Source organism: Alternaria incomplexa (assembly GCF_024043165.1).
Source record: "Alternaria incomplexa strain BMP 0042 chromosome Unknown scaffold_29, whole genome shotgun sequence".
NCBI classification, from domain to species: domain Eukaryota; kingdom Fungi; phylum Ascomycota; class Dothideomycetes; order Pleosporales; family Pleosporaceae; genus Alternaria; species Alternaria incomplexa.
In genome coordinates, this window is record NW_026249878.1 from 86598 (window position 1) to 109253 (window position 22656).

A 22656-nucleotide genomic window follows, 5' to 3' on the forward strand; every position below is an offset into this window, starting at 1 on the left:
CATGCTTGGTACGCGGTAGTACTTTGTACCGTGGTACGGGTGCATGGTGACAGATGATAGATGGCCCTTGGAAGTTGGGTTTGCAGAGACCTCGGGATGGTCTGTCAGGATACCGCAATGCTTTGGGAGGCAAGTCTGCAAACAAAGGAGTCGGAACGATTAAACAAAGTTCACCTATCATCACGCCGCACATCTCCCCCACGTGTACGCTGGAAGCTTGGCCACAAGCGGTCGATCGCGACTATGGCGCTTGGCTGGCTTGCTTCACCGGATCTATTTCACCGCCGCCATCATTGGCATCCGTGAAAGGAGCGCGCAATTGCTTCAGTATCCATCTGCATCCTTCCACCTCGGCCACTTCAGTGTGCGGAATCGATAAACCACAGCAACAATGTCCGAACCCGATCTGCACCGCGCCATATCCATGAAACCGCACCCGTTCCACACGCACCCGGATCGCATAGAACGCACATCAAGTCCCCACCACGCGCACCTCAGCGCCAGCAGCAGCAACAACAGCCCCAGCGCGCAACACGCCCACAGCCATGCCGACGCTTCCACTCCGCGCAAAAACGACGCCAGCAGCACCGCCATCGAAACCACCGCCCCAACACCCTCCCACGACCCCATAGCCCGCCACATCCGCCACCACCCCGACGTCTCAGACCTAGAATCGCAATCACCCCCCTCCTACACCCCCGACAATGACCCCTACTCCCTCTCCTCCGCCATAAAACCCGAATCCGAACTCGCCCTCATCCGCGCCAACACCTCGCGCAAACGCGATGGCTGCGGTCCCATCACCCTCAACATGGCCGCGACGTCAGCGAAGAGGCTAGAGGAGTTTTACTCGGCCCAAAATGAGAATATAGAGAGGTTGCTTAAGCCCGTGGCGGAGCATAGGGCGGCGGCCAAGGATGAGGATACGGCGAATCATCTCAAGTATAAGATTGCGGTTATTGGGAGTTTTGCGGCGAATATTATACTGGCTGTGTTGCAGCTTTATGCGGCGGTTAGTTCAAGGTCGTTGTCGCTGTTTACGACTATGGCGGATTCGCTGTTTGATCCGTTGAGTAATCTTACGCTGATTATGTGCAATCGCGCTGTTGCGAGGGTTGATGCGAGGAAGTTTCCCTCCGGGAAGGCGAGGATTGAAACAGCGGGAAACCTGTCGTTCTGCGCGCTTATGATTACCGTTTCGGTGGTCATTATCGTCGAGTCTATCCGCACAGTCGCCGAACACAACGGACCTGAGACGAACGACTTCTTCCTTCCGTCTGTCATCGCCGTCAGTATAGCATTCGCGACAAAGTTCTCGCTATTCCTGTACTGTTGGGCGTTGAGGAACAATTACAGCCAAGTCCGCATTCTGTGGGAGGATCACAGGAACGATCTCTTCATCAACGGATTCGGTGTCTTGACCAGTGTCGGTGGATCAAAGTTGAAGTGGTGGTTGGACCCCATGGGCGCGATGATACTTTCTGTTCTCATCATCTTCCTTTGGTCGAGGACGGCGTACTCGGAGTTCCAGCTCCTCATTGGTGTGACGGCTGATACTGCGATGCTGCAGCATATTACTTATATCTGTAAGACATCCTCCCACTCCGACTATTTCCTTCAATCTACTAAATGTGCTCGCAGCGATGACACACTCCCCCACCATCCTCCAAATCGACACCGTACGCGCCTACCACAGTGGTCCACGTCTCATCGTCGAAGTCGACATCGTCATGGACCCTGAAGCCACTCTACGTGCTACACATGATGTAGCCGAGGAACTTCAGATCAAGCTGGAGAGTCTGCCTGATGTAGAGAGGGCATATGTGCATGTCGATTACGAGACAGATCACAGGCCTGAGCACTTCTTAAAGAAGGAGTTGTAAGTGGCGATAGATAACGCATGGAGATAAGGAGAGTAGTGCCGGAGAAATGGGCACGGAAGATGTCAAGTATCGCGCTTTGAATGTTGTATATCTATCTCTCCTCTTATCTTCTTCCCATATCCACTACCATAACTCAATCACCACAAGAACACAATCACTACATCACCACACCCCACCCCCACCAATTTACTTCCCCTTCCTCCGATACGGACTCGCCATCCCCCCACCTACCCTCCCTCCCTGCACATTCCACTCCGCCGCACTCCCCGCTCCAGCCCTATCCTCAGAAAGATCATAGTCGCCAAAGTTTCTTTCTTTGAAATCATTCCAGCGCTCGCGAAGGGTTTTCTTCTTGCGGTCTGCTCGTCGCTGAGCATCTAAATCGGTGTATTCGGAACCGAGGACTGCTGCGATGGTACTTGCTGGTGCGCCGCTGCTGTGTCGTTGATTTGTGGGCGCGGGCCGTGATGTAGAAGAAATGGTCTGGTTGTCAGGGTATTTTGGTGGCTGAGCTGATGGCTCAGCGTCGTAGTAGATTGGTGGTGTCTCGTTGGAATCGCTGTTGTTTCTGTTGACGTTGGCGTTGGATTTGGCATCAGTCGAATCCGACTTTTCGATGCCCTGGGTGTAATCCGATTTCGCGCCCATGTTGTGCCTGGCGAGAGTGTCGCAAGTGGCTGATAAGTTCGCAGCGTTGTGGATATAATGGCAGTAGCTCTGTGCATAACAATGGTCAAACCAGTGGGACCAACATCGCCAATGCTTGGTTGACGTAGGGTGGGGTGACCAATTTGGTACGAGCTCCTCCGTACTTTACGCCCGGGTGGCACAGCATGGTCAAAACTTCCAAAATAAAAGACATAATGTGCCGTAACTCCGACGTGGCGCTTGGATAATCTAAGCGATTTACTCGACTTATCGGTTTAGTAGCAATACTACTATCTTGTTTCTACAAATGCTACTGGCTACAGCGTCGCTTCTACAACCAGTCGTTATAGTAGGATTCCTATAACCAAGGTAGCCGTCAGCACTACATACAAGGCCTCCAAATGATCCTTCATAAACAGATTGATCCCACCAATCATCGGGATAGAGCACTTCACCAGACCCACCACTTCCTCGCGATGAACCCATTCGCGCCCATCGGGATACATGCCAACGTCGTCAACGGCATTGTTGTCACCTTTCGTCAGCACGAGTTGCCTACGCACTTTTACGTCAGCCTTTTCTAGATGAAAGAGACTTATTCAACTTTGATTCGCAAACGTGCCTTGTTTGTATGGTCATTTCATTGCTACTCTCATCAAAATGAACGCTCTGATGGTGCTCGATCTTAATTGCACGATGCACCATCGGCTCTTTTTTCCCGCTGAACCACACCACAGGTATATCGCCAACTCGGATCGTCTCCTGTCTATTCCATAGGAAGATGATATCGCCTCGATAGAAAGTCGGCTCCATGGATTGTGAGGATACCACGAGGATTGGATGCGTGGAGTTTGTGACGATGCAGAGACTGAGATATGATGTGATGAGTGTTCCCACCATCCAAACGATGGGAGCAATACTGGTGATTCGAGAGATCGAAGGCCATGGTGAATGCATATTGAAGTGATCGAGTTAGAGTGCGGCAGCAGCTGTGAGAGCAGATGAAAGAGCGATTGTATTCAAGAAGGGTACAATAGTACTGGTGCGATTTGAACAAAAGTATCTAGGTATAATCGTCAGCGAAGGACACCGTCATCCCCTTGTTAGCGATTTGACGTATCTTGGCAAACCGGGAAAGCTTTCAGTCGTTACCGATACAATGACGAGGAAGGCGAAAGCATGGTGAGAAAGGATTCCTCGGCCACCTCATAGACTTGGAAGGTTGCCTTGAGCTACTCACACGAAACAGGCAGGTCGTATCTTGGCCGTAGAATTGTTGAGGCCGTGTTTCCGTGAGAAGAGTGGATAGAATAGGAAGGACGAGAAGGATAAGAAGCTTGAGGTGTGTGAGAAGAATTGGAAGGATGAGAAGGATGTTGGGATCGGACCGTAGCGACCACCTTCTTGAGACGGGGCGTATGTCAGAAGGATCGTTGCCCTGTATATATCGAGTTGTTGTTGCATGCAACATTACGTATGGATAAGATGTATAGGTGCAGGGCCCGTGTATCCTGCTTGTGATTAGATGGGTTAAATTCGTGTACGGCTTGGAGTCGAAACGCCTTGCCGAGCCTATGTTCAGGCAAAATTAAAGATGCCGGATAGGAAGGATCATGTTGGTGTGAAGTTACGAGAGACATTGAAAACAATCCATCTTGGCTTACTTGGGATCGAAAGAAAGGCCCCCCATTTCTTGCTATAAGAATGATCATCGGTATCATACTGTTGCTCTACATCCCCACTCCCACTCTTTCAACCAAACAATTCAATCCCTCCAGCATAATGCATACCAAACTACTTCTCACGGGCACCGCTCTAGCAGCGCTGTCCACGATCCCTTCTTGCCCAGCACCAATGGCCGGTGCAATCGTATCCGGAGTTATTGGTGCCGTCGCTGCTCCACTTGCTGGCGGTATCGTTGCAGTGGGTCTCGGTGCCGGGGGCGTTTTCGATGTGCCTCAGTGCTGCGCCCGCAAGTTCACACGATCTAGCAAACGGACCGAGCCTATCGAGATAGCTACTCGTCAGTCTGAAGACTGGCCTCCAGGTGTCTCTGAAGAATCTATCGAGCAGTGCAGGGTCACTAATGAGGGCCGACAAGTCACGCTCACAAGGACGGGCGAGTACTGTATGTTGCTCTCAAATTAACTCAGAATGTTGGGTGCTAACAATCGTGACTTGTAGCTATGCGCATTGAAGGGCTAGCGCCAGAGTGCATGAACTTTGCGGCATTGTTCACTGATGAAGGAAGCCCTATCCCTTGCGGAACGTCTTGCCTGGACTACGTGGACTTGCCTCAGGATCAAATGGTCAACTTGGTCAATCTTGCAAATGGTCTTCTCTGAAGATATGTCATTGGAAGGCTCCCCGCTCTTGGTGTCCGAGTTGCAAACTACCGTCACGGAAGATTGTCAGAGTACTGGAGATGTACTTTAATGGGTTTATTCAAAAGCACGAGAATGTCACGTTCGCTAGCATTTCGCGTCAACAGTCACTCTTTCATATATTTTCGATTGAAGTGTGATAGCACAGCATGGTGCCCAGCTGGTCGATGTTTGTATGCACATTCGTCTGGGATAGTACATATCTCTTTATAAGCAAATAGAAACATGCGTTCTGAATTATCCCGGAAGTTCCGGATTAAAGTGATCATGAGAGCCACAGGCTTCGGGGCGACCAAGCATACAAGGCTTACATATGTATTGGAGCGGATATATAGAACAAAAGGACGCGTGCGCAAAGACGCGCTAATCTCAACGGAAGACTTGGTAGCCGAACTTCCTTAATTGGCTTTGAATGCCATGCACGCTGGAGGCCGTGCTCGGCGTAGGATATATAAATGGCGTAGCCTTCCCAGCATATCTTGATTCCCCTCTGTGCATCGACCGTTCACTCTCAAACTCTTCTCATCCTGAAAATGTCACCACTGGCGGCCTTTACCCCGATCTTGGCTTTCTGTCTCTCAACAGCAACATTCCTCTTCGCTATCCAATCACCCAGGAAGATGCGCATCTACCTATCGCCTTTCTTAATGGGTAGCGCAATCGTCTCTCTTTGCACATGCTCTTACCTACCAGAGTTCCAAGGAATTCCAGCACTATGGGGCCTGTTCCAATGCATCTGGATGCACGATGCTATGTCGCTGTTATTCTTCGAGAGTTTTGAGCTGCCTTTAGGCATAACGAAAGAGCGCTGGATCTACGCTTATAAGAGCTGGTGCGATCCTCAGCGGCGTGTAGACTGGGTCACACTGCCGCAAAGAATGAAAGATGAAAACGTACTACCTTCACAGCGAGTAGGGTTCGCGTGTAATCGGCTGGCCAAGTCGATGTTCTGCTGGATCTTACATTGGTATGCCGTAGCAGCGATACCGGGCCATTTCCGATTGATCTCTAAAGACTTTGCGCCTGAGCGAGAAGGCTACATCAAACGACTCTTGTTTCAACATCCAGGGCCGCCGATCACGGCCAGAGAGACCGAGATTCGTATCTTCGTGTCGTACTACTGGATCTGGATATCGTATCTCATGCTAGATACGTGCCATGTCATCCTTTCCATCTTCTTTGTTGCAGTCCTGCGCATCGATGGGCCACAAGAGTGGCGACCGCTGTTTGGCTCTCCGTTGGAAGCCTACAGTATTGGGCGGTTTTGGTCACGGTTCTGGCACAGACTCACCACGCCCGCGTGCATCGCCTCTGGACATCGGATCACTAGAAATTTGTTAGGCATGAGAGCCGGCTCGCGGAGTGAAAAAGTTCTAGTCGCTTTCTGGACCTTTCTAGTCTCCGGACTGTTCCACGCGATTTCAGACTGGCAAGCCGGAGATACTGTTGATCCTTTGAGGGACATCAAGTTCTTTCTGACAAGCTTCTTCTTTGTCATGGTGGAGTTACAAGTTGCGAAGCTATCTAAAGGGCTGTTGTCGATCCATGGTAGCTATGGCCGCATGTTCCGCTCTGCCGTTGTGGCGAGACTGGCAGGATACGCATGGGTACTGTGCTTTTTCTTTTGGATTTCGCCCAAATGGCAGTATGCTAAGCTTTACCGAGCCGTGAAGGATGCAGAGTACCTTGCTTTGTTGAAGGCGTTAGGATTGTAGTAGCGTGTGCACCAACCTTCACGTACTATATGTATAATCTGTATACGGTTCTTATAAACGAGGTGCTATCTTGGTAGCTTGTACCAACTCCAGCTCGGATTACAGATATCTCCATCTTGTTTTGACCCGAGCATGTTGACTACCTAAACTAACCGGTCACAGAGGAAGCGGGCGTACCCTTACCAGCCAACCTCTTACTCCTCCTCATTCCTCCCACTGACCCATCCTCTACCTCCTCCACAATTCCCCTCTCCGCAACACAACTCGGCGGATCCTCCCTCCTAAACTCCCTACTCCCAGACACGGGCTGTGCATTAAAACTCGCAGTCCTCCCAGCCGCCCATGGCCCATTCTCAAACGTCGAACTCTGTCTCCGATACTTCGCATTATTACCAATAAGCGCATCAACAGCCTCCTCATCCATACACACATCATCCATGCCCTCAATGGAAAACTCATCGAGGTCTAAATTAGACCAAGACGGATCGTTGTTAGCGGGGAAGAAGGCGCTGAGACTTTGTTTACGGTCGTCGAAGGGAATGGCGGGCGCGTAGTTGGACATGAAATCGCTAGACGGAGGAGGCGCGGCAGATTGCACAGGGAGTTCGGCGGGCTCGGAGTGGTTGATGCGCTGATTCTTGCGGAGGCCTGCGCGGGAACCTTGACGGGGTTTGGGGCCGTTGATGAGTTTCTCGAAGGAGTCTGAGTCTTCGGAGTCGGAGAGAGCGGTTATACGTCCCGTAGATCGTGCCGTAGACGTGCGTTTAAGTGCCGGACGCTCGTCATCAGATGAATCGCTATCAGTAGCCTGACGTTTCTTAGACCGCGAACGCTTCCGCGAAGGAGCCTGTTGTTCATCATCCGAGTCCGCAAAAGTAATAGTCCGACGCGGTGTTTTGCGCTTACCACCAATACCCGCTTCGTCTTCTTTGATGAATTCATCTCGCTTCTTCTCCATTTCCGCAATGCGCTGGTTGATCTCTGGATGAAGGATATCGTAGTAGGCTGAGTAGTCGAACTCCTTTTTTGATCCCTCCCGTTTGTAGTCAATGTATACATCCATTTTCTCGATCTTCTTGTCAACAAGCTTAACCTCCATGTCACCGCGGTGAACGGGGAAAGAACCGGGGCGGATCTTACGTTGGAGAATGAACTGTTTCATCTGTGACTTCGCGCGGTGCTTCATGTTCATGCCGTAGAGTGCGTAGATGAGCGTGCGTTCGTGAGGCTTAGGATGACCACCCTTGTAGTGTTCATGGACGGGGTAGTCAGAGAACTCGTGGGTATCACCTAATCGGCCTTTGCTAGCAGCTTCAATGAACTTGCTAGCCAACGCCGCTTCGTAATGATGTTTCGAGCCGAAAGCGGATGCGAAATGACCTTTCGGCTCTTTCTCCATGCCTACACGCTGATCAACCTTGACGTTAGCTACCTGGCAGATGTAGGCAAAGTCTAGGAAGCGCTCCATACAGTATAGATGAGCGAAGCCCACGCAGTCGTACGGATCAACTACACCAGTGCCGTAGGTTCGGTGCTTTTCGTCGAATGCGACGCGGTAGTTGCCGACTTCCGCTGTGCCTTTGCCGGTGTACACACGCATTGGGCATGCGTCGAAGCGACAGTGGCTGTGAGATGCAGAAGCATAGCGACGGGCGGAGTCTGAAGCTACGGGCTGGATCCAAATGCGCAGATTGTCGCCGGGATACTGCGTGATGTACTCATGAATCTCGCGGGCAGTCATGGTACGTTTCTTGAACTCGTGCATGCCGTTATTTTGGCTGTACTCAAATTTAAACCCCGATGATGATGACCAGTTGCCGTGAGGAAGAGGCTTGGTTTTGTACTTGCGACCTTCTTCTGCGTGTTGGTTGATACGGGCGGTACGCGTGGTTTCGCCCCTAGTTGTGTTGTTAACGCGAACCCAAGGCTTGTCGTCGCATTTCTTTGGCTTTTCTCCAGCTCGCACGACAGCTACTTTGACCGGTTTGCTGACCGAGCTCGCGCATGAAACGTTAGAATCGTGACGAGTATCTACTGATGATCGGGATCGATGTGTAAGCTGCCTGGGAGGTTGCTTGGTGACATAAGCGTCATCATCAGATCCGAAGCCAGATCGAGTACGTTTACGTTTGGGTAATTGCGGTGCAGGGCGACTGGATTGGCGAGAGCTTGAAGGAAAGGTTTTGTTGAATTGGTGTGATCCAGTATACTGCTCGGTAGGCATCGCCACGTATCCAGTGTGCTGTTGCGGATACGGCTGTTGTGTTGGTTGGTAGTACGGCTGAACTGGGTAAATCGATGTGAATGGGTCAGGATACGTCTGTGAAGGCTGGGCAGCAACAGGGTACTGCGACATGTCCTGCATGAACGCGTTGCCACCCGGAAACGCGGATAAGCCGGGAGTGGTGTCTAAGAACTGAGATGGGATCTGGAAGTTAGTATCCCAGAGACCAAGATCCTGCGAGAAGTCATAGGTAGGGTCAGTAGGCTGGTAGCCATGCGGCTCTACGGGAACCAAATCAGTCGACACTTGTCCAACCTCATTCTGGTTGACCAACTGATGTGATTGATCATTGGTCTTATCTTGCACAAGCGCAGATACGAATCCTTGGCCAGTTTGGTATTCCTGAGAGGAGTCACCGAGTTGGAATGCACCTGCGTCGACCCCGTTCAAAGGCACCTCATCCATGGGCACATCAAGGCCATTATTAGGTATCCAGTCGAAGTCTAGACCGAACATATCATCGTTGCAGTCTTCGTTGAGATTGAACTGCGCCAAGTCAAACTCGCCGAGAAGGCAAGGATCGATTGTACTGGGTAGACCAAGCACAGCGCCGGAACCGGTTCCTGATACTGTATGAGCATGACCTGTTTGTAGATGAGAATCTGTTATCGAATCGGGCTGACGAGCGTGAACCGTTGGAAGTCCTGACTGTAAGTCGTATTGGGTGTATGTGTTTGCGGGTTGATCCTTGTGTGACCTTAGAGAGATTGGCGAGATGCGTGAAACGGTAGATGGATACATAGCTTGAGCGATCTGATAGGTTCACGGCGTACGGGACGCACAGATAACACGGCTCACATCGTATATATATGAGAGCTCACGAGATTCTTTCATCGAGTCTTGTGAGGTTACAGATTTGATTTGGACAAAGGAATGTCGAGTGTAAGTATACTATGGTGTGCATCATTGTGCTGAGCTACAAAGCGGCCTTGAAAGGGCGGCCAGGCGATGAATTACCAGCATTGTTCGAGTTGCTCTATCAATTGAAGAACAGCCCCACTCATCATCGTGGCGATGGCTTATCTCAAGCAGATGTGGTGTTGAACAAGACTCCGGACCGCCTGGTATCGTGGACAAGTGGATCGTATAGACGAGTAACTATTCTTTGTTAGCCAATGAGCTCTCTAATGTGGACGGAGAGAAACAGGTAGCCAAAGAAGGTGATCAGATTATATAAAGCAAAGTTTTCGACACAATTTTTACGAACAGGTCTGTGAATTTTGTCTTTTTTTCATCATGAAAGGGGAGGATGTAGGAATGACTGAACTTACCAAACGCTGGATTAGTCTCGCGCTGCACTAGAAGTGAGCATGTACGAAGTCTAATATATAGTCATGTCGCGCGCTGTGACGCGCTGAGAGCCCTGATCGAAGGCACATGCGCGAGGCTTTCGCAGAAGATCACTTTGCACATTATGATCGTGAGAATCCAAGATCATAGTGTTCAAAGACGTTCCCTTGCGAACGCACTGCGCATGTGAAGTAAAAGTTGAGGCGCGGCAGCTCGAATACAAAGAAGAAAACTTTTGCCGAGGCACTAGGGTCGGAGCAACTATGTCGCCGAGATCCCGGACCATCTTCAACCACACGGGCCTTCCCGCCTTGACACCTGTGGCCACAACCGTGGGCCTTGCGAACACCGAGTGACGTTCGCCTCAGGTATCCACGGGTTCGGTTCTCCCCTAATGTTGGGACGATCAAACATGCGCGCCGCATCTGCACGGGAGTCGTTTGGGGATGTTCCCTTCTGCATCAGGCCCACGCGAAACACGCCTCACGCGCCCTCGTCAAACACGGACTGTTTAGTCAAACATGAGAGCTTTCGAGAACACCAACCTATCGCATCTTGGAGAGCAGATTGATACATGGTCAAAAGTACACTCCGCTGTCAATCATACCATAATTCCAGATTTGTATAACATCGAGCGCGTTTCCTTATTGTCATGCGGAGAACGAGTCGTCGAGGCTCTTTGTATCGAAACTTGTGTTTCTGATGAGTCAACTCCAGACCTATGCGGATGGCACTACCTCCTGGAATATTCAGTAGTGCAGCCCATCCATCGGCAAAGCCGAGTATTCACAGGCATATCCACACTCAGATATGGTACGACTTCGCAATCCGACGAGGCTTTCTTTCATAGCGTCATCGATGAGGCCAGCTTCCCCAGCGTACATGACCTCGGTGCTCATGCCCACCCGCTGGACGTGGAAGCAGTGTTTCAAGATCGACGAGCCTCTCCAGACACCATGACCATGACAACAGGGGCTCCCACGCATCAAACATTCTTCGGACTGCCGAGAACACTGTGGCGGGATCTGATCCGCATGGGTTACATTACTAAACACCAAACATCTGGGATGCTTGAGCTGCGACATCCAGGTCATTCACAAACCATTCGGGTTACCACCTACGTCAGTAGCCAATCGGTGAAGGCTTGCAGAACAACAAAGTTCATGACCCATACCACACACCCGATCCCTCACCATGCATGCAACGCGTTCTACCGGGATGTTTCCTACCGCGGCCATCGTGGTCAAGGCCATGCGTTCATAATGCCCGGCTACCTCTACCTGCAGCTCGGATCCTTCACCGTCGTGCTACTTCTCGACTGCTAATCTTCCGCCAGTGCGTGGTTGGTCCTTTTCCGATTTCGGACCTTATATCTTTACATCAATGTTAATTTCCTTCTAAACTATGGCAAGCGAAAAGCTTATGGAGCTGGTGCTCCTGGGTCGAATCACCTTCTATGGTATAATAACACTTATCATCTTGAGCTATGTTACAGTCGGTTTGCGGTTATGGGTGCGGTATCGCATCACGAGATCTCCAGGTTGGGACGACGCTGCTATGGTGGCCTCACTTTTACTGTTTACTTGCTATTGCGCTTTCGTAATGGCCATCACCTTTCGGAGCATGGACCGAAAACTCTTCGGCGAAGAGGACATCCACGTCACTTTAATTGTGAGTATGCCTCTAGACTTACTATCCCTTACAGTGCTGATTAGATTGCAGTTTATTCAACTTTCCGAAGTCTTTTACGTCCTAACGACGAGCTTCCTCAAAGTCTCGCTAGGTCTCTTCTTTCTAAGGGTCCTTACCAAGAGATGGCAAAGGCATCTATTTCACGTCGTTCTCGTCATCAGCGCAACATACGGCCTCTACTACGTCCTGATCATCATTTTTCATTGCGGGGACCCAACACGCCTCGCCGATAACCTGCGATCACCGTCATCGCCCAACTGCTTGCCATCCGTTCTTGTTCTCACCTCCGGGTATCTCTACGGCATCGTCAACGTAATCGCTGACTGGACGTTTGTATTGATACCAATCTCCGTCCTGCTGGATAGTGACCTCGATCGAAGGAGTAAGATCAGCGTTAGCATGGTTATGGCGTTGGGTGCAGTGGGCAGTGTGAGCTCGATCCTCAGGATGGTCTACCTGAAGGGACTGGGATATAACGGCCCGGGACTACATGGTGAGTCTTTCTTCACCTACATGACAGCATTCAAGCATGTACTAACAACTATCTAGTCGACGCCGTCAAAGCAACAATATGGGCGACCGCCGAGCCGGGCACAGGCATAATCGCAGCATCAATCGCCATCCTTCGGCCGCTCTTCCGCAAAATCGCTTCGGATGTTCGATCAAAGGCGTCTTCTTACTCCAACTCACGCAAAGGGTCCCTACAGCCCGACGACTCCATTGCGTTGAGGAGCCAAGACATGGTCGCGCAGGAGATGAAGAACAACAAGAAGCACAGCGTGTACAGAGTCAGCGAGGATCTAGATCCGTGGAGCCCGACGATTGTTGCCACGGCGGATGTGCAAAGGATGATTGTAGTGAAGGGGAGGATGAGCCCAGCCCCAGGTGCACCACCAACGAGGCACGATAATATGATATAATGCACTGAACTGCGATTACGCGTATATAAGATATCAAAAGTTTCACAGAAGACCCAGGAGGACTCAATGTGCTGTCAGTAATACAAATTATTACTTTATGATTGAGTCCCGCGTACCCCGTCGGCCCCAGATGGGTTGTCGTCTTGGACTATTGTCGATTCAATGTGGTATCCCAAACTGCAATCGATCTCTTGTCAGCTGACCAGACAAGGGTGTGTGGCTCAACAAAGGCCTCTCGAATATTGATGAATGTCGCGGCGCTCAACATTACCTCGGCGCCCTGATGGCGTGGTGGAGTAGGGCTAACGGATGAGGTGCCGAAAAAGGCAAAGGCGGGAGTGCGGCCCCAGGAACAGCGGAACATGGCGAGTTTGGAGCTTGGAATTGGTTATCCCAAGGTCACCAACCATGACATAACTACCCACCTAACCGCGCCATGCGTCCTTCGCAGCAAGAGACGACATGTGGAAACCGAACCTCCACGCCCAAAGAGGCACGATAGGACACCGCGTCGCCTGCATCTGCGCCCACGCCCCCAGGCTGTCCCCGACCTATCACCACCCCCGCCAGCGACGCTGCTTCCACGAATACTTCATAACCCACATACCATCGACGTCGCTGCATCCTGACTCGCGAGTCACCCAGCCTGCGCTGCACCACAAGCTCCCGCGCGACAAGAGCACGCCGTACAATGCGGACAAGTCGGGGCGGTCGCCGGCTGCCGTCGTGGGCACGTCGCGCGAGATGACCGTCGTCCGCATACCATTGAAGAGCGCAAAACACCATTTCGGCGTCTCCTTGTCGCGGGGGTCGCGGCCATACAACGAAGATGCGTTCCAGGCGGGCACCATTGACCTCCCCGCTTTCGCACGGCGGCGCCCCATCTCTCTCAGCAGAAAGGGACAGAGCGCGGACACCGAGGTCACACCAGACGTAGGCGCGAGTGGAGATCCGCAGGTCTTCTACTTTGGCGTCTTCGATGGCCATGGCGGCGCTGAGTGCTCTGGCTTCCTGAGGGAGCAGCTACACGACTACCTGGAGAAGGCGACCAAGCAGTTTGAGCTCACGAGCAGCCTCGCACGGGAAAGAACCGAGACCCAGTCTGGCAACCCAAAGGCCAAGGGCGAGGCTTCTTCTGGCGACCGAAGGCAGAGGGACAAGGAGAGCCTGAATGCTATAGAAACGCATACGCCACCGGGCACAACAGCTATGAAGCCGCCGCAGCCTGGAAGCAAAGACCAGCTGCCAACCGCCGGCTCCAAATCTATGGACGGTCCAATTGAAGGCGTTGCTCCAGTGCGACAGTCAGACAGCGTACGGAAAGCCGAAGAGCTCGAGCAGCAGCTGGTCAAGCAATGGAAGGAGCTCGTAGGCGGTTACTTCAGACGCTTCAAGCCCGAGTACTTCTCCATGTCCGCAGGCGGACGCGGCCACCCGGCTGAGAAAGAAGTCATTGAGAAGCGTCACACCAGCAACCCCACAATACCCGAAGACGTCAAAGAAGGCATCGGTATCGAGACCGTCCTCGAATACGCCTTCCTCAAAGCCGACTACGACTTCGTCGCCGCCCAAGTCGGCAAAAAGGAAGAAGACCCTGTCCGCGCAGACAAGGCTCTGAACGACGACGACATCCTCGGGCAGCCCTCACGCCAAACCAGCACAAACATCGGCGGCACAAGCCGCTTCAAAGGCGGCAGCACATGCAGTGTAGCCCTCATCTCGACGCCCACGCCCTCACCCTTCTGGCACCCGTCCTCGCCATCTTCCCTCATAACCGCTCATGTCGGCGATACTAGGATTCTTCTCTGCAACACCGCAACCGGGCTCGCCGTACCCCTAACATCGAATCACCACCCCTCCCTCCCCGAAGAAGCAACCCGCCTCCGCCGCTTCGCCGCCTCCTTCGTCACAGACTCCTTCGGCGAAGAGCGCATGTCCGGTCTGGCAAACACCCGTTCTTTCGGCGACATGGCACACAAACGCGTTGGCGTAAGCGCAGAACCCGAAATCCGGCGTATAGAACTTTCGCCCGCGGAATACTCATTCCTCATCTTGTGTTCAGATGGTGTGTCGGGTCATCTTAGTGATCAAGAGATTGTGGATATTGTTAAAGAGGCAAAGACGCCGGAGCAGGCGGCGAGGGATGTTGTGGCTTTTGCTACTGAGACGAGCACGGGGAGTGAGGGGGCAGATAATGCGACGGGCTTGGTTGTTAGGTTAGGGGGTTGGGAGAGGAGGGGCGAGGGGGGTTTGGGGAGTCTGGGGACGAAGGAGATGAGGGATTGGAGGAGGCAGGAGGCGGAGAATCCGAGGGCTAGTGGGAGGATGTGAGGGGGTTTCTTGTATTTGTTGATGATATAGCGAGTGGGTTGGATGCATTGTATATAGAACTACTATGTCGATCCTCGGAAGAAGCTCATCTTTTGGCCTTTCCACGCCCTGTAGGCAGACACGGGGCAAAGGTTATAGTCGAGATATAGTTTAGGCCTAGTCAAACCCTCTGCCAGTAGCAACAAGGGGCGTCAAACAACCGTGAGAAGGATACCTTCTATCTACTCCCTGATGAAGTAGCATCACACGTGAGCACTTAATTCGATACACGGTCGTTCATGAACCCAGTTCTAATCAAAGACTCGTTCCCTGTGACCTCTTCATAGTCGTCCATACATAGGCTCAGTTGTAGGCTGCCGTCGCTACCAACTACTTAAAAGACACACGATGTAGGCTGCCGCGATGACTGGGAACTTCCAAGATGATGATGTTCGCGTACTAGAGTTTTGCATCGATGCGATTCGTCATGATGCGCGTGTATCGTCCAATAGCCTTGGGGTGATTGACGGGCTGCAGGTAGACGCTTGGCTTGGCTTCCAGACAGAACCACGGCGACGCGATGTAACAGTATTAAGAACTCAAAGTGCACAACGACTAGGCTGGATGTCATAACTCTATGCAGTGTCTGTGCAGGACGGTAGGACCCTCGTTCAGTGTCATGGCTCTCACAGGGCTGCATGCGGGAGGGCGAGCTCAATCTGGGGGGGAAAGCACGATGCGCAAGCGAGCCAATGCGCCGTTGCCAGGCGGGCGCCGCTCCTTCCTCCAACGAACCCATCGACGGTGCCTGAAGCAGCGGAAGAATAAATTTCTCACCTCACCCTCGCCCTCACGACGCCGTCTCACTGTCAAACGCCGTGTTTGCCTGTTGCTTGCTGCTCTTTGACTGGCTGCCCTTACGCCCGTCTCCTTGCACCAAAGTCCGCACTGTTAGTGGGGCAGACCCTTTAGGAGGAAAACAACACGTGAACTAGGCCTGTCTACGCTCGACCTTCTTTCGCTTCAAATTCCCTCCCTACGACGGACGCCCTCCGCAACCTCACCACTCCCTGCCTTCCTGCCGCACCACCTTCTGCTTCTCCCGCCACCGCGGCCCTTTGATTCTTCCCACCGCCAGATACCCCGCCTGAATCTTTGAAGCACCCTTCAGCAGTTATGGATATCAACCAGGTGTTGGAGGGGACCTACTCCGCCGGTATGCTGCCTCTACTGAGACCCGCACTTTTCTAGAAGCTCGACTGACCCCTCTGCAGACGCTAGCATCCGTAACAGCGCCGAGCAACAGCTCATCCAGGCTGCCGACTCCGACTTTGTGAGTCCCCCGCTGCCAGAAGGCTGCATGCCCCCCGAGACATAGCCAGAACATATCCACTAACGTCTATCCTCAGCCTCAATACCTCACCGTCCTCGGCGGCGAACTCGCAAATGAACAAGCCGCGCCCCAGATCCGACAGGCCGCCGCCCTGGCCCTGAAGAACGCCTTCACCGCTCGCGAGTATGCCCGGTTACGTCAGGTCCAAGAACGATGGCTCAGCCTCGACACCCAGATCAAGCAGCAGGTCAAGGACATGGCCCTGCGGACTCTGGCCACACCCAACAAGAATGTAGGCTCCGCCGCCGCACAGTTCATCGCCTCCGTGGCTGCTATCGAGATACCCCGCAATCAATGGCCGGAGCTCATGACCTCGCTCGTCGAGAGTGTCGGTCAGGGCAGCGACGCCCAAAAGCAGTCTTCGCTTACCACAATCGGTTTCGTGTGTGACACAGACGACGTAGAGTTGAGGGACGCGCTAGCACAGCACTCCAACGCTATCCTGACGGCTGTCGTTCAGGGTGCCCGCAAGGAGGAGGCCAACAACGACGTCCGTGTAGCCGCCATCAACGCGCTCAGCGACTCGATCGAGTTTGTACGCTCCAACTTCGACAATGAGGGCGAGCGCAACTACATCATGCAGGTCATCTGCGAAGCCACACAAGCGGACGACAGCCGCATCCAGCAGGGTTCGTACGGATGTCTCAACCGCATCATGGGTCTGTACTACGACAAGATGCGCTTCTATATGGAGAAGGCGCTATTCGGTCTTACCATCCAAGGCATGAAGAGCGAGGAAGAGGATGTCGCCAAGCTGGCCGTCGAGTTCTGGTGCACCGTCTGCGAGGAGGAAATCGCCATCGAGGACGACAACACTCAAGCTCAAGCCGAGGGCTCCACCGAGCTCCGCGAATACTTCAACTTTGCCCGAGTTGCCACACAAGAGGTCGTGCCAGTGCTTCTCGAGCTTCTTGCCAAGCAAGACGAGGACGCCGACGACAACGAGTACAACACTTCCCGCGCCGCATACCAATGTTTGCAGCTCTGGGCACAGTGTGTCGGTAGCGGCGTTATGCCCCCAGTCCTTGCTTTCATCGAGAAGTACATCCGCTCAGAAGACTGGCACTACCGTGATGCGTCCGTTTCCGCGTTCGGTGCCATCATGGAGGGTCCCGAGGAGAGTGTGCTAGACCCAATTGTCAAGCAAGCTCTGCCTACTTTGATCGGAATGATGGACGACCAGAACATCCACGTCAAGGACTCCGCCGCATACGCCTTGGGCCGTATCTGCGAGGCTGTTCCCAGCGCACTCGACGCACAGCAGCACCTGCCTCCTCTGATCGGAGCTCTCTTCAACGGTCTCGCCAGCAACCCTAAGATGGCCGCATCGTGCTGTTGGTCGCTGATGAACTTGGCTGACAGGTTCGCCGGAGAGCCCGGTTGCACAACCAACCCATTGTCGCCTCATTTCGCACAGAGCGTGCAGAGCCTCTTGCAGGTCACCGAGCGCGCTGATGCCGACAACACTCTCCGCACAGCCGCATACGAAGTACTCAACTCCTTCGTCAACAACGCCGCTGGTGACAGCGTTCCTCTCGTCAACGAGCTCGCCAACGTCATCCTGGAGCGTCTGGAGAAGTCCATGGCACTCCAATCGCAGGTTGTCAACGTTGAGGACAAGCTGACTCTCGAAGAGATGCAGACTAGCTTGGCTAGTGTCATCATGGCCATCATCCAGCGCATGGAGAGCGACATCAGGCCCCAGGCCGACCGCATCATGCAGGCGCTGCTGAGTCTGCTTTCGTCTCTGCCTCCCAAGTCCAGTGTTCCAGACACTGTCTTTGCCGCCATTGGTTCGATCGCGACGGCTCTCGAGGAGGACTTCCAGAAGTACATGGAGGCTTTCTCGCCATTCCTGTACAATGCTCTTAACAACCAGGAAGAGCCCGCGCTCTGCTCCATGGCCATTGGTCTGGTTTCTGACATCACCCGATCTCTGGGCGAGAACGTCCAGCCATTCTGCGATGCCTTCATGAACTCGCTTCTCCACAACCTCCGCAGCCCTCAACTTGGTAACCAGCTCAAGCCAGCTATCCTGCAATGCTTTGGTGATATCGCACATGCCATCCACGGCGCGTTCGAGACTTACCTGACTGTTGTTGCCCAAGTGCTGCAACAAGCTGGACAAGTCACATTGACCACCGAGGGCAACTACGAGATGATCGATTACATTACCTCTCTCCGTGAGGGTATTATGGATGCATGGGACGGATGCATCGTTGCCATGAAGAGCAGCAACAAGAGTAAGTTTTGTAATCCAAGACGTTGATCCCACACTAACAGCTACAGCTCAACTCATCGTCCCATACCTTGACTCCATCTTCGACCTTCTCCGCACTATCCAAGCAGACAGCAACCGCACTGAGGCTCTCCTCCGATCTTCGTGTGGTGTTATCGGGTATGTACAGGCGTCCCTCGTTCAATATATCCTACTAACACTATTTAGTGACCTCGCGGATGCGTTCCCAGCTGGTGACTTCCGGGAGTACTTCCGTCACGAGTTCCTCACCGCGATGGCGAGGGAGACACGCGCAAACCAAGATTTCAGCGGCCGGACTCGAGACACTGCTCGATGGGCACGTGAACAGATCAAGCGTCAAGTCGGTACGTCGCTCGGCTACAACCCCTACCTCCGCCCCGCTCCTCTCTAGTGAAATCGACATCCCCACCTTATATGTACTCCAGCCCACTGACTTCCCCTTCCCAGGCGGCAACCAAGGCGTAATGGCTTGATTGTCTTGATACCCCTTCCCTCCCCCAGCACTGCTTGAATCTTGTGTTGGCCAAGATGTTGGATAACCTCTCTGGAGGTACCGTCTAGCATGTGGCTAAAACATAGGTTCTAGCTCCCCCTCGCGTATCCCAGCACCTCGAAGCACAGTACGGAGCCCATCCGTTCGAAGAATGTCGTCGCGCACGGAACTTCGCTCCCCCTGGGTCATCGGTTTACGTCCCTCGCACTTACCCGGAAATCCTTGATAGAGCAGCGTCGTCGCATGCGTCCCAATTCGGAGGAGGAGGCGGAGTCGTTTCGTCGTACAACGATGGTGTCCATAGATTTGGACATTGGGAATTGGTCAATGGTGTCTCAACCTATCGTCCACCCGCGGAAAAGACTCCAGGTGGCTGCGGTCATCCCGAATTTGCCTAAAGTCGACACGAAACGTATTCAGCACCCCGATCCCGCGACTCCCGACCCCAGCACCAATGCGCATCCCCCCGTCGAACCCGAATCGCACAGCACCCTCTCCAACCCAATCATGTAGCACCAAAAGTCTTGTAAGGCAAAGCAAAAGCTGTTATAGCTTTTCTTCTCGCCAAGGAGAATAATAGATTCATTCCCATCCACCCTTTTTTGTACACTCACTTCTTCTTCCTCCTTCGGGGCCTTCGGGGCTTCAACTTCCCAATCATAACATTGGAACTAGGCGTTTATACCACTTTGACTACTTTGATTTCTGAAGTGGTATGTTCTGTGGAATGGGTATATTTGCTGGCCGGTGGTTTATAGTTGTAATGATTACTGCGTAGACTTGATGCTGATGTCTTTCCTGTGATGGACTGTTGATGACGTGGTTATGTGTGCTGTATCCTGTCTTGCTGTCAATACAACACCAGTGTCAAGACCAAGTGTTGAGAATCAAGACTTATCCACAGGACGCTACATCACAACGTAACGGTCGTCCTCTCTTCCCTTATCCTATCATTTCACTGTCGCTTACCATTCTACGTACACCTAAGCTAACAAACTTTTGCAAAAGTATACGTCTGCTCGCAAGCATACGAAGCACTCGCCACCGCTACTAGTACTGCGTATCTACGCACGCACTCCTCTGTACGCCTCCCTCTCCTCACTACAAGGTTCACGAGCACCAGCAAAAAAGATGGTTCGAATGCCAAAAACGTACAACAGCGGGGATTTGCTAGTAGTTACCTACCTAACTACTAATCTGCTAGTACACTACTTATATATAGCCAAGTAGACAGGAAGCCTACCTTTCTCTTAACCATTACAAAGTTTCTTAACGTAGGTGCATGCTTCGCGGTCCAGCATGCTTCGCGGTCCACCTGTGCTAAGACCCTACTAAAACCTCCCCCTGTTATAGCCTATTACAACCTACTTTAGCATAATATAGCATAAAAGATACTAAAATAAAATTAAGAGGCTACCTCTACTTTATAATTATATATTTGCGCGTTATACTCTATGTTATTACAGCGTCTACAGCGTCTTTAGAACAGTTTACTCTCTTTAACACGCGCTAGCCTTTTTGCTCTTCTTCTATTATTACGCGCTCTAAACTCTTATAAAGCTATCCTGCGCTAGCTATTCTCTACTACTATAGACTCTTCTACTCTAACCTGCTTGCTTTTATGCAATTTGCGCTGCGTAGTAGCCTTATTAGCTGCCTAAAGCTTAGTAATCTTCTTTTAGGCTAACACTAGCTTATATATAATTATTACTACGCTCTTTAAGACCTTCTTAAAGGCCTCTACTATAGAAGTTAGAGAGCTATCTATATATCTCTAAATCCTTTGCTTTACTAGCATTAATTACAACTCTATTTTAAGAGTATTGCTAGAGGTTTGCGATAGCTAAGGCAAGTTGCTAATAAGTAGTAGTAAAGAGGTGCGCAACTATACGTTAAGGCCTATTATAACCCTCTCTAGGTTAAATAGAACTAATCTAGCGCCTTAAAACTCTTCTTAGATATTACTAAGAGTAATTGCAGCGTTAAAGGCGCGCTTAAAGTATAGTAGAAACTTAAGTTTTATAATATAGCTAATTTAGTTACGTATTAGCTTCTTAGCTTAGTAGCTATACGCCTTCTTTAATAGCCTAAAATAATCTATATTAAGTAGCTATAGTAGGTAAGATAAGTGTAGAGGCATATAGAGAGTAATAATCTTCTTCTCTTTGCAGTATTACTTAAACTAAAGAGTATTATAGCTCTTATATTTGTTAATAATAAGTAGCTAGTGCTATTTTATAGTACGCTTCTCTATATAGGCATTAAAGTGCTCTAACTACTAGAAACTAATCTTATTTATAGTCTAACTATTCTTAGAGACTAAGATTAACTAATTTTAAGGTATAGCGTTCTTTTTATACTAGGTAAAGAGGTAATATTACCTTTTAAAGATAATATAGAGTAGAATAGTCTATTCTATTACATTAATATTCTAAATAACTATAGTCTACTTGTAATTGCCTAGCTAGATAGACTTTAGTTATTCTCGCTTCTCTAAAGCTATAACTATAGCTCTAGTTAATATTATGCCTATTATAAAGCTAGTCTTATTAAAGTTATAAGTATTCTTATTCTAGATGCTATACTTAGCTTTTATATTAGCTACTAGCTAGAACTAGGCTTAGATAGCTATAGAGTCTTTGCAGAGAGCTCTCTTATAGTTGTATTTGCGATTAAACTTTACTTAGAGCTCTAGTTAGCGCTTAACAAATATACTAGGCTATCTTAGGCTAACCTAGGCTAGATTGCGCTTAGCGCGTAAGGAATTAGCTATATTAGCTATATCTATAAGGCGAGAGGGGAATTCTCGCTTAACTAAGTTAAGTATATACTAAACAATTACTCTCTTCTTAGTCTTATGCAAACTTATTATTATTAGCCTGCAATCTACCTATAAGAGTTATCTAGCGCGTTAATAGCGTAGAGTTATATAAGAGACGTTATAGGTAGCTGTAGCGCGTCGCAATAAGAGAGTTACGTCTTATTTAATAGCCTAAAGCGTAGTCTATATTCTAGCTTCCTTTAGTAGTTCTATCTAGTGTAGTTAATTAGGCATTATAGGGTAGAGGTAGTTTTAGTAGGGTCTTAGCACAGGTAGACCGCGAAGCATGCTAGACCGCGAAGCATGCACCTACGTTAATTCTTTTGTATTTAGTAAGCCTCCTCTCTGTATACGGACTATTAGCACACAGTCCTGTGTTGGTGGCTTCCTCCGCCATGCACTAGCGCGTAGGCGCTACTAATAAAGCAGCTGTCCAGCGCTTACGTACGATCCTCTGAATGGACGCCACAAGCATGGGGCACTCCACCTGCCATCTCCTGGTTTTTGCGCTCGAGCCTTCCTATCATGATTAAGTACATCGGCGCCTCGCTGTAGGACACGAT

The 22656-nt window shown here is 51.1% G+C and overlaps 6 protein-coding genes across 6 annotated transcripts; 4 read left to right on the forward strand and 2 right to left on the reverse strand.

The window, feature by feature from the left end:
- Positions 1–391: 391 nt before the first annotated feature.
- On the forward strand, positions 392–1883 carry J4E90_010887 (uncharacterized protein; the record flags this gene model as incomplete). Its single annotated transcript, XM_051440399.1, has 2 exons — positions 392–1586; positions 1642–1883. The coding sequence occupies 2 exons, from the start codon at positions 392–394 to the stop codon at positions 1881–1883; spliced, it is 1437 nt and encodes a 478-aa protein (XP_051285753.1).
- Positions 1884–2069: 186 nt separating this feature from the next.
- Positions 2070–2531, reverse strand: J4E90_010888 (uncharacterized protein; the record flags this gene model as incomplete). The annotated part of the gene is made up of 1 exon (XM_051440400.1): positions 2070–2531. The coding sequence occupies one exon, from the start codon at positions 2529–2531 to the stop codon at positions 2070–2072; it is 462 nt and encodes a 153-aa protein (XP_051285754.1).
- A 1854-nt stretch (positions 2532–4385) lies between these two features.
- Positions 4386–4876, forward strand: J4E90_010889 (uncharacterized protein; the record flags this gene model as incomplete). Its single annotated transcript, XM_051440401.1, has 2 exons — positions 4386–4659; positions 4716–4876. The coding sequence occupies 2 exons, from the start codon at positions 4386–4388 to the stop codon at positions 4874–4876; spliced, it is 435 nt and encodes a 144-aa protein (XP_051285755.1).
- A 1902-nt stretch (positions 4877–6778) lies between these two features.
- On the reverse strand, positions 6779–9655 carry J4E90_010890 (uncharacterized protein; the record flags this gene model as incomplete). The annotated part of the gene is made up of 1 exon (XM_051440402.1): positions 6779–9655. One exon carries the CDS (start codon positions 9653–9655, stop codon positions 6779–6781), a length of 2877 nt encoding a protein of 958 aa, XP_051285756.1.
- A 2151-nt stretch (positions 9656–11806) lies between these two features.
- On the forward strand, positions 11807–15147 carry J4E90_010891 (uncharacterized protein; the record flags this gene model as incomplete). The annotated part of the gene is made up of 4 exons (XM_051440403.1): positions 11807–11875; positions 11927–12389; positions 12446–12750; positions 13387–15147. 4 exons carry the CDS (start codon positions 11807–11809, stop codon positions 15145–15147), a joined length of 2598 nt encoding a protein of 865 aa, XP_051285757.1.
- Positions 15148–16302: 1155 nt separating this feature from the next.
- Positions 16303–19170, forward strand: J4E90_010892 (uncharacterized protein; the record flags this gene model as incomplete). Its single annotated transcript, XM_051440404.1, has 5 exons — positions 16303–16342; positions 16401–16459; positions 16536–18762; positions 18809–18917; positions 18966–19170. The coding sequence occupies 5 exons, from the start codon at positions 16303–16305 to the stop codon at positions 19168–19170; spliced, it is 2640 nt and encodes an 879-aa protein (XP_051285758.1).
- Between the last annotated feature and the right edge of the window lie 3486 nt (positions 19171–22656).